The following is an 11780-nucleotide window of genomic DNA, read 5'->3' on the forward strand; positions in this document are numbered from 1 at the left end:
GCCAAAGCTGTGGTGCAAGTAGGTGTCAGAGCCAGAATTAATCCCAAGGAGTGAAGCTTGGCCTACCAGTTACCTATTGCTATAGAACAAATTACCCCAAAACGTAGAGGCTTAAAACAACTGTAAACACTTATTATCTCACAGTTTCTGAGGATCGGGAGCTTGGGAGGGGCTCAGGTGCGTGGTTCTGGCTCAAGGTTTCTCGTGAGGTTGCAGCTGAGATACTGGCTGGGGCTGCCTGACTTGGGTGGAGGGTGGTTCATTCCCATGGAGCCAGTTGTAGCAGAAGGCCTCAATTCCCATATGTGGTTCTCTCCATGGACTGCTGAAGTGCCCTCACAGCATGGCAGCTGGCTTTCCCTGGTGAACAGTCCAAGAGAGAGGAGCAAGGGGGAAGCATGGTGCCTTTTAGGACCCAGCTTTGCAAGTCATGGTGCCTTTTAGGACCCAGCTTTGCAAGCCAGTAGCAGAGTCCTGCTCACACTCAAGAGGAAGAGAGTTAGGCTCCACATTTTGAAGGGAAGATATGTTAGTTTCCTAGGGCTGCCTGAATGAAGGACCACAAACAGTGGTTTAAAGATAACAGAAATTATCATCTCAAGGACCACAAACTGAGTGGCTTAAAAATAACAGGAATTATCATCTCATAGTTTTGGAGACCAAAAGTCTGAAATAAAAATGTTGGCAGGGTTGGTTCCTTTCGAGGTTGCAATAAAGAATCTGCTTCACTTCTCTCTTCCAGCTTCTGTAGCCTCAGGTATTCCTTGGCTTGTAGGTGGTCGTCTTCTCCTTTCTTGTGTCTTCACACTGTCTTCTTTCTGTGCACGTTTATCTCTGTCCAGTTTCCCTTTCCACAAGGACACCGATTGTGCTGGATTCGGGCCCACTCTAATGATGTCAGCTAAACTTGATCATCTGCAAATTAAGTTATTTCTAAATAAAGTCATATTCGTAGGTGTTAAGGGTCAGGACTTCAACATCTTTTTTGTGTGTGTGGTGGCGGGGCGGCTCATAGTTAAGCCTGTGGACAAATTTTCAAACCATCACACTGGAGGAGGAGAGGGGATGACCAGAGCAGAGGCCCAGGCGGGAGTGTGTGTGGCACATCTGTGGGCTGGCATAACCTAGTTGCAGGGGAGCCGGGGTAGGGAGTTGGCGAGTGACCAGAAATGAGCCTAAGTGGGAAGTAAGAGCCAGGCAGAGGAGCAGGGAGCCTCGAAAGGTTTTTGAGTAAGAGCATGGCCTGACAATGGCAGGGCTGGGGAAGGAGCCCCTGGGTGTAGCACAGCATATCTGGAAGGAGCTGCTGCCCTCAATTCTCCTGCCTGAGAGGGACCCTGGCTGGCAGCTTCTGTCTCTGCCCCAGAGAGTTACCCCCGACCAGGTCCACCTGTTTCCCTGGTGTCCTCATTTCCCAGAATGGGGTGTAGAGACCCTAGAGCCCCTCCTGACCTTGGCTGCTTCTCTGCAGAGCTGTCAGCCCACGGGGACCTGGTGCAGGGTGCTGTCTGGAGCCGGGATGGAGCCCTTGTGGGCACAACATGCAAGGTAAGCATGTGGATGTTGAGGCTCATTTAAGTGCCTGTGGGGGGCCTGAGGCATGTCCTGCTCTGAGCGGGGCCATGGTGTTGCGGGGCACACATCCTAAGCTATACTTGTCTGGCTGGGTGGTATTTATAGGGCACAAGAGCACCAAGGTCAGGACAGGCATTCATGAGCCCCTCCCCGACCTCAGCTGCCCTCCCATCTGCTGGCTCACACCTCACCTTGGTACCTGGGCCTGGGATCCCTATCAGATGAAGACCGAAGAAAAGCCCCATGCTGGCCCTTTTGACTCCCACCACCACCTTTAGATAGCCTCGCCTGCCTTCCTATCTGCTTTGTCCAAACTGCCTTCCTTTCCTTGAAGGTTGTGTTAAGAGGATTTAGACACAGGGCCATGTACCAACCCCCACACCCAGTCAGCAGGCCTTGGAGTCCTCATTGATACCAGGCCCTGTGCTCACCCAGTCCTACTATGGCGAGGGTGACAGATGTGGATAATGTGGATGAAATGATAATTGTGATCTGTGACACAGGCTCTGAGGAAGGGACATGAGGTGCTTTGAGCTGGTTGGAGGAGTAGGGGAGGCTTGGCCTCAGGCAGTGGCCTTGGCCAGGGCCTCTGAAGGAAGGGTTAACAGTGTGGGGCAGAGAGAGTTGCTAGGCAGCAACTGCAGATGCAGGTTCAGGAGTCAGGGCAGCAGGGCTGGGTGCAGAGAGCAGAGTCAAGTGCACAAGGGTTGTGCTTGTCACTGTAGATGCAACCAGAGAGCACTGTAGTGTTGAAAGCAGGAGACTGGCGGGCCGTGGTGTGAGTGAGCAGATTTGTGTTTTGAAAGCTCCCCAGCCTCAGTATGGACAGAGCATGGCAGGGTGGGCCGTACCCCAGAGTGGAGGTTGGAAAACTTCCCAGGGAAGAGAGAGACATCCTGCCTGTGGGGTGCGGATGGAGAGGCAGATGTGGGGAGGATAGCATGGATTGATGGTGGGCTGGGTGTAAAAAGTCAGGGGTCGTGAGGCTGGCTTCTGGGTTACAGGCTGGAGGAGAGGCCCGCGATCAAGACGGGGCACTCTCAGTTGTGGCTTTAGGTCTGTTGCGTTGAAGGTACCTGGGACATCTAAGCCAAAGTATCAGTTGGACCGGAGCTCTGGGCTGTGAGCTGAGCTGAAGGTGGAAGCGTGGGTGTCATTCGTGTTTATGTGGTACCTGCAGAGGCACGAGAGCTGCCCCAAAGTTGGAGAGAAGGAAATGAGAAGAGGGTGAGTGAGCTGGGAGGAGGGATCAGAACCTAGAAGGGCGACAGAAGGAGCTGCCCAGTGGGAGGAAGGAAGCCAAGGCAGTGCTGGCTGTCTACCCCAGGGAGGTGTCGGGGAACACTGGGAAGTGAACACACACCTGTTGGATTTGGGGATGTGGCAACCTTCAGGACCTTTTGGGGTGTGCTGGGGCCTGAAGCCGCATGTGAAGGGTGGGTGGAAGGCGATGAAAGAGACTGCAAGTGTTGCCGGGAAAGGGGATGGGGAAGAGCTGGTTGGAAGGGGGGTGGAGGTGTGAGGACTAGTCAGAAGGAGAAAATGTGGGGTCTGCCTACTGGGGGAGATCCCGTTTACAACTTTTCTTTTCTATCCTCTTGGAAGCCCCATTTCCTAGTCTTCATCAACTTTTTCTTCCCCGTTTGGGTCATCAAACAGTAGGTTCCAGACGATGGCCTGAGCTTAGGGGGTTGGGAGGTAAATAAGACGGGGCTGCTGGCCCCCAAGGAGCTGCTGCTCGAGGACAAGGTAGTCATAGAGACTGGTGAGCACTGCTTCCTAGGGACAGTGAGGTCAGAATTGTTCCTTGGGGATGAGCCCTCACTAAGGAGGAGGAGACAAGCATCCCAGGCAAGGGGACCAGCCTGGACAGAGTCCCACATTTGGGCCATGACCTCCCCCTCCAATGAGAAACCTCCTCTGCCCTGTGTCTCCATAGCATGTGTGTGAAGAAGAGACAAACAGGCACAGAACGAGATAGGGAGGGAGGAAAAGAGGAAGCTGGAAGCAGATTATCACAGGAGGTCTTTACCTTATGATCATCAAAGTGTAGTAGTTTGTGCTTGTTTTACAAATTTTGGAGAGCAAGGAAAATGTAAAGAAGTGAGGGAAAAAATATCACCTGTAATCATCCCACCCAGGAACAACTTCTGTCACCATTTTGACATTTTTCTCTCCGTGCTTTTTCTGTATGTGTTGAAATCATTCTCTCCGTGTTACTCCGTCCTGAATTTTTTTGTTCAGCATAATAAACATTTCCCCCAATTCATCAAAAATTTTACAAATGTCTGGGAAAATATTTTATCACGTAGATTTACTCCATTAAGCCCCTATTTGTCAGACGAGTGGATTGCTTCCACTTCTTGTCACTGTGTTATAAGTTGCAGCAGGTGAACATATTTGTATGTAGATTTTTTTCCTGCTTTTTATGTGACTTTCTTAGCCTAGAGCAGGGATTGGTAAACTTCTGTAAATACTTTGGGTTTTGCAGGCCACTCTGTCTCTGTCAGCTCTGCCTTGTAACAGAAAAGCAGTTACAGACAATATTTAAATGTGAGTGTGGCCACGTCCTAGTAAAAATATTTGCAGAACCAGGCCTTGGGTTTGATTTGGCCCCCTGGCCTTAGCTTGCTCACCCCTGGCCTAGATACCTACCAGGGATGTTGGCTTATAGGCTATGAAGATTTTTAAGGTGGTTGGTACATTTTAGCCAGTTGCTTTCCAGAGGACTAATGCCAGCTTCTTAGGGGCTGTTCTGTGGAGATTGTGCGGTCCGGCTTGGGCGGTGGGACAGGCACTCCGACCCTCTGAGCCTGCTGCTTTGCACCTGGAGAATGGACGCAGCAGGGGTGCCTGTACCCCAGGTGGAATCCCTGGCTCTGTGCTGCTTGCTGCTCCTCTAGCCTCCCAGCTCCAGTGCGTGCCTGAAGAGATCAGAGCTGTAGCCTCATGACTGCCAGGGGCTGTGACATGAGAGTGGCAAGAAGGTGCCTTGGTTTCCCCAGTAAGGAAGCAGCTCTAGGTAGTTGGGGACAGTGACTTCACTGTGGGGGTGGGGGGTGGTAGTTGTGATCTCCATACTGTGTGAATGTTCTGAGGAGAGACTGGCCTCAGTGGCCCACCACCCACGCTGGCCCCTGCTGGTCACTGAGGAGGGGACTTCACTGGTATGACATTCCAGCCCCTCTTTCTTAAGGAGTCCAAGCCTCATATACCATCAGAACGGTGGCGGGGAGGGGCAACGAACTGCCCAGACTCTGAGCACCCACTGTGTGCTACCCTCTCCTGCTATGTGAAAACTCTGTTCCTTGCCTGTTGGTGTCTTGGGAGGAAGAGTTAGTGCAATCAACCCACAGCTAAGTCCAGTAGAATAGGCGTCCCCAACCCCCAGGCTGCACACTGGTACTGATACTTGACCTGTTGAGAACCGGGCCTCACAGCAAGAGGTGAGTGGTGGGCCAGCAAAGTTTCATCTGTATTTGCAGCCGCTCCTCACCACCTCAGCTCCACCTCAGATCATCAGGCATTAGATTGTCGTAGGAGCACTGGACTTTGGTACCAAAAAGGTTGGGGACTTATGCAGTAGAATGCTCCTGTCCTTCTAAACCCAGAGAGCCTAAAGTCTGGGAGACAAGGAGCACAGATTTCACAGTGAGTCACTGGAGTGGTGCTGAGTAGAGCCACCCGACTCCCACCCCCATTCCTGGGCCCAGGTGCTCTGCCTGGAAGAGGACGCCATCCTCACAGGGCATCACCTGCCAGTGTGTGCTGGTGGGCACCACTGTCCTGTATCCACTGCTGCCCTCTGTTGTAAAAGGGGAGCCTTGGTGTCCTGCGTGGGTTCATCAAATGGCAGAAACCTTTGGGAAATGGTACCAGGATGGGTGGTCAACCTTTGTGACCCCAGGCCAGGTTGAGGTGCTCATGGGTTTGTCCTGCGCATGTGCGCAGAGCCAGTGTGCTATCAGCTCAGTTACAGGTGGGAGCCTGAGCCCCTCCTGGCCAGGGTTTGCACTTAGGACTGCCTGATTGGGGTGGGGTGTGGGGCACACTCTCCTTTCTATTAAAGCCTCCCCTCTCTTGGCACCATATTCCCTTCTCAGGGAAATCTCCCTGGTGCCTGACCTGACTCCCATCCTGCCTTGGAACAGCTTTGCCTCCCAGGGCCCCTGATTCCCCTGTGAGCACCGGCCCAATCCCACAGAAGCCTTTCCCTGTGCACCTCCCAGCTTCTCCAGGAGGCCGCTAGGGGGCGTGCTAGCCTCACAGATGGCCAGGGTCACGCTGAGCTCCCTCTCTGTGCCTGTGAACCCAGCAGGGATGTGCCCTCCCTGCCCCCACCCCCTCCCTCCCCGAAGCCCAATGTCACCCCCTCTGCCCAGGCCCTGCAGGCCTCTGTTAGTGCCATACTAGCTTCTAGTGCCAATTTGAACCCTGATCAGATGGCCCAGCTGCCTTTAGGGATTGCCCACGTGCCAAGACTTACTCAGACCATGAGAGGCGCTGCCATCATCCTCATCCTACCAAGGGCTCAGAGTTTGCCCAGGCCACAGAATACCTAGTGGTGGAGTTAGTGTCTGAACCCAGGCCGCTGGCTCTCCATGGCGGCTCTGCCTCTCAGATGCAAGTGGCCCTTGCTTCCAGGAGGGGTCTCTCTTGCCTAGCATCTCTTGAGATCCTCGGTCTCTATCTTTTGTCTGTCTCTGTCCTTGATCTCCAGTTGTTCCCTCTCTGTCCCTTGCTATCTTTCCTCTGTTTGTAGCTGTTCCCTCTATATTCTGCTCTCTCTGTTTCTCTCTGTTCCCACTCTGTCTCTCTGATCTGCCTCTCTGTCCTCTCTATCTCTGTCTCTTTCTACCTCACTCTATTCTCTCTCTCCCCAACCCCTTTGTCCCTTCTTTCTATCTGTGTCTATCTCTGTCTCTCTCTCTCTCTGTCTTGTCTCTGTTTCTTTTCTCTCTCTGTCTCACTGTTCTTTCTGCCTATCGCTATCCCTCACTGTCCTTGGCTGTCTGTCTGATCTCTGTCTCTAAATGGCATCCTGAGTGTCTGGAGTGGAGAGGCACTTCAGAACTAATCCCTGGGCCATCCTGGTGCCCACCTGGCACATAGCAAGTGTCCATTAAACTGTAAGGCTTTGCCAGGAGTGACCCAGGAACCCTGGGAACCTGCTCAGGTGTGTCAGGAAGGCCTGGGACTGGCCCACCAAGGGAGGTCTGGCTTTTGAGGCCATCTCCAGGCTGGCCCCTTCCTTCGTCCAGCTGTATGCTCCTCCACTACCCTCCTATTCCCACCATCTGCATTCCTCCTATGGCTGTCACTTCCCCTCTACATCACATGCCAGCAAGCTTATGTCTCCACATCTTTGTTCATGCTTTCCACCTCCTCCAATGCCTTTTCCTACCTGGTACAAGCTCCGTTTGTCCTTCAAGATTTAACTCGTTTCCAAGTTCCTCCCTGAAGTTTCCTGTAATTGCCTGGAGGTGAAAACTGTTGGCTCTCTCTGCATCCCAAGCACCTAGGCAGGGGTCAGGCAGAGACATTGAGCAGATAGTACCCAGAGTTCCCATATCCCTTCTCCCTTTCCCATCTTGCACTGGTGTGGTGTATTTGTTACAATTGAGCCAATATTGCTACATTATTATTAACTAAAGCTTATACTTTACATTAGGGTTTATTTCTGATCATTGTACATCCTATGGGTTTTGACAAATGCATGAAGTCACCATTACAGTATCATAGAGAATAGTTTTACCATCTTAAAAGTGCCCCCCCTGCACTTCACCTATATATTCATTCCTCCCTCCCTCTCTCCAAACCACTGGAAACCACTGATCTTTTTGCTGGCTTTATAAGATTTGCTTTTTTCCAAATGCCATATAGTTGGAGTCGTAGAATGTGTAGCCTTTCCATTTTACTTCTTTCACTTAGTAATATGCATTTTTGGTTTCTCCATGTCTTTTTGCGGACTGCTGGCTATTTTTTTAAAATTGTGGTCCTTTGTCAAAAAACATCGTAAAATTTACCATCTTAGCCATTTTTAAGTATATAGTTTAGTAACGTTAAGTATATTTACATTGTTGTGAACAGGTCTCTAGAACTTTTTCATCTTGTAAAACTGAAACTCTATACCCATTATATAACAACTTTCCTTTGCCCCCTCCCCCAGCCCCTGGCTACCAACATTCTACTTTCTGTCTCTCTGAATTTGACCACTTTATAAACTGCATAAAAGTGGAATCATACAGTTTATGTCTTTTTATGTCTGGCTTATTTCATTTAGCACAGTGTCCGCAAGGTTCATCCTTATAGCATGTGACAGGATTTCCTTCCTTTCTGAGACTGAATAGTATTTATATATATTTGTGTTTGTGTATATACACACACACAAACACACATGCACACACACATACACCACATTTTGCTTATCCATCCATCCACAATGAACACTTGGGTTGCTTCCATGTTTTAACTATTGTGAATAATGCTGCTTTGAACATAGGTGTGCAAATATCTCTTCATGACCTTGTTTTCAATTCTTTTTGGTATATACCCTGAAGTGGGATTGCCGGATCATATAGTAATTCTATTTTTAATTTTATGAGGACATACTACACTGTTTTCTAAGCAGCCTTACCATTTTGCATTCCCACCAATAGTGCACAAGGATTTCAGTTTTTTCACATTGTCACTGACACTTGTTATTTTCTGGGTTTTTGATAATAGTCATCCTAACGGATATGAGGTAGTATCTCATTATGGTTTTGATATGCATTTCTCTGATGATTAATAATATTGACTATCTTTTCATATGCTTCTCAGCCATTTTTATAACTTTGGAGAAATGTCTATTCAAATCTCTTGTCCATTTTTTAATTGGGTTTTTTGTTTGTTCTTTTTTTTTTTGTCGTTGAGTCATATGAGTTCTTTACATATTCTGGATATTAACCCCTTATCAAATATATGATTTGCAAATATTTTCTCTTACTCCATCGGTTGTGTTTTTATTCTGTCGATCATGTCCTTTGATTAACAAAAGTTAAGCTCATTGTAGTCCCAATTGTCTATTTTTGCTTTTGCTCCCTGTGCTTTTGGTGTCATATTCAAGAAATCATTACCAAATCCAACATCATGAAGTTTTTCCCCTGTGTTTTCTTCTGCGAGTTTTATGGTTTTGGGTCTTAGCTATTTCTTTTAATAGCTGAATAATATTCCATTGTATAAATGTACCACGGTGTGTTATTTCATTCACCTATTGGAAGACATCTTGGTTGCTTCCAGTTTTTTGGAGTTACGATTAAACTTCTGTAAATATTTATATAGACATACATTTTTAACTCCTGGGTAAATACCTAGGAGCACAATTGCTGGATCATATGATCCATATTTTTAGCTTTGTAGGAAACTTCCAAACTGTCTTCCAAAGTGCCTGGACCATTTTTCATTCCCATCAGCAGTGAATGAGAGTTCCTATTGCTCCACATCCTCGTCAGCATTTGGTGTTGTCAGTTTTTTGGATTTCAGCCATTCTAATAGGTGTATAGTGGTAACTCTTTGTTACTTTAATTTATAATTCTCTAATGAGGTATGATGTTAAGCACTTTTTTCATATGTTCATTTTCCATCTGTGTATCTTTTGTGTCTATTCAAGTCTTTGCCCTTTATTAACTAGGTTGTTTGTTTTCTTATTTTTGATTTTTAAGTGTTTTTTTTTTTTTTTTATAAATTTGAGATACAAGTCCTTTCTCAGATGTATATTTTACAAATATTTTCTCCTAGTCTGTGGCTTGTCTTTTTCATTTTCTTAACAGTATCTTTTGCAGAGTAGAAGTTTTTAATTTTAATGAAGTCCAACTTATTTTTTCTTTCATAGATTGCACTTTTAGTGTTGTATCTAAAGAGTCATTGCCAAACCCAAGGTCACCTAGATTTTCTCCTATGTTATCTTCTAAAGGTTTTATAGATTTGCCTTTTACATATAGGTCTATAACCATTTTTAGTTAATTTTTGTGAAAGGTGTAAAGTCTATGTCTGTATTAAATTTTTTCGCATGTGAATGTCCAGTTGTTCCAGTACCGTTTGTTGAAAAGACTATCTTTTCTCCATTGTATTGCTTTTCCTCCTTTGTCAAAGATTAGATGACTATACTTATGGGGTTCTATTTTGGGGCTCTCTATTCTATTTCTTTGATCTATTTATCTCTCCTTATGCTGATACCACACTGTCTTAATTACTGTTGCATTAAAGTTGGGTAGCATCAGTCCTCCAACTTTGTTTTTTAATATTGAGTTGACTTCTCTGAGTCTTTTGCCTGTCCATATAAACTTTAGATTCAGTTTGTCAATATCCACAAAATAATTTGGTGGAATTTTCATTGGGAATGCATTGAATCTATAGTTCAAGTTGGGAAGAAGTAATGTCTTGACAATGTTGAGTCTTCTGGTCCATGAATGTAGAATATCTCTTCGTTTACTTAGTTATTTGATTTGTTTCATGATAGTTTTTTAGTATTCCTCATATAGATCTTGTACATATTTTGTTAGATCGATAGCTAAGTATTTCAATATTTTTGGTGCTTATGTACATGGTATTGTGTTTTTAATTTCCAAATTCCAGTTGTTTGTTGCAGGCTCATTGTTTTTCAGAATATAAAAATATGAGTCTGTGCTGATTGCAACAAAGTACAGCCATGCTAAGATGTAAAAAAGAAAAGCTAATCACTCCCACCTCCCCCACCCCTAGTAGCCATGTTAACACAGGGCTTATGTTGGTGAACACCTTTCTCCTTGCTCAGCAAACTTGCAAAACCTACAGGAACATGATTAGACAAAAAGAGATTTTTGTTTATTTTACCACAGTAGGATCTCAGCACACCATGTTATTCTGCATCTTCCTTTTAGCACTTATCAATTTATCATGGCCACACCTATAAATAGTGGATGCACGTTCTGCCTCTCCTCTCTCTCCCAGTTCTTTGTGCATGTACATTTGTGTACATGCTCACGTGCGTGTGCGTGCGCGCGCACACACACACACGCACGCACGCACACACACGCACGCACGCACGCACACACACACTCACACAGATTATTCCACAGAGGTAAAGTCCTCATACGAGGTATGGGCATCTTATTTTTTTCTTTTTTATCTGTTTCCATTGCTACTCTTCGGTAATCTGAATTAGGAGCTGTGTGCTGAGTAACGGTTGGGATGTGTAAACTCATCGTCCTGGTTAGACACCAAGTTTTTTAAGTGTCCCATGAGCCCTCTGGGCTGGGCCGAGCATAGAACCGGATATGTGTAGCAGCTGATAGCCTACAGTTTGATTCTGGTCTTGATTCTTAGTCTCTATCTGTGAAGGGATCATGGTAATAACACTACCTCATAAGGTGGTTGAAAAGATGGGGAGAGATCCTGCATATAACATGCCTGGCACGTAGTATGTGCTTAGGAAATGTGAACTCTTGTCCCTGAGTTCCCTATTGTGGGGGTTTGGGGCAGGAAAGGGGGCCTCCTCTCTGTGATGATAAAGCAGAACCAGGCTGGGAGGGGTCTTCTGGTACATGATGCCAGCCCTGTATAGTAGGGGATGGGGCCATCAGAGCCTGGGGGTCAGGGAGTCAGGCTGGTTCCCAGGGACCCTGCCCACCCTAATTGCGCTCTTGTTTCCTCCTGCTTTCCCAGGACAAGCAGTTGCGGATCTTCGACCCCAGAGCAAAGCCCAAGGCCTCCCAGGTGAGTTGTATGGACAGCTGGGTTGAGACCACAGCAACTCCAACAGGTACAGGTGGGGGCAGAGTTAGCCTCCTGGCAGACAGATTCTACCACACCCCATGCTCCTGGCTGAGGCCTGGTGGGTGTGTGCGGGGAGGTCACCTAAGAGGTGGGCTCCAGCTGTTTCTGGGAAGCGTGTTGTGGGTCCTGGGAGGGTTTGGCTTTGACCACAGGGTGGGGTGCAGCCAGGCTGCCCACAGGCCTTTAGTAGAGGCGTCCCGTGGCTTCAGGAAGCTAATTTGAGAGTCTAACTTCCTCTCCTTCTTTGGGACCCTCATCCCACCCACCCTTCCTGGCATAGTCAGCATAAGCTAGCCACAGAGGAGCCAAAAGACATAGGACCACCCTCTGCACCCCTCTGGTCTCGCAGTGGGCGGACCCTTGGTATCTGCCCCAGGTCTGTAGACTGCGTTGGGGCCCTGCCAGATCCA

General features: G+C 47.5%; 1 protein-coding gene across 2 annotated transcripts in view; it reads left to right on the forward strand.

The window, feature by feature from the left end:
• LOC105303090 (coronin-7) overlaps positions 1-11780 on the forward strand; it is a 58495-nt gene that overhangs the window by 9277 nt on the left and 37438 nt on the right. Inside the window, exons 6-7 of one of the 2 annotated variants that reach the window (XM_011376472.2) lie at positions 1472-1548; positions 11260-11310. In XM_011376472.2, the coding sequence (XP_011374774.1) occupies positions 1472-1548; positions 11260-11310 (128 nt within the window). The remainder of the gene's footprint in view (positions 1-1471; positions 1549-11259; positions 11311-11780) is intronic. The other variant, XM_011376473.2, reaches the window with a different exon arrangement.

The sequence above is a fragment of the Pteropus vampyrus genome, unplaced genomic scaffold, assembly GCF_000151845.1.
Source record: "Pteropus vampyrus isolate Shadow unplaced genomic scaffold, Pvam_2.0 Scaffold300, whole genome shotgun sequence".
In the NCBI taxonomy this organism is placed as follows: Eukaryota; Metazoa; Chordata; class Mammalia; order Chiroptera; family Pteropodidae; genus Pteropus; species Pteropus vampyrus.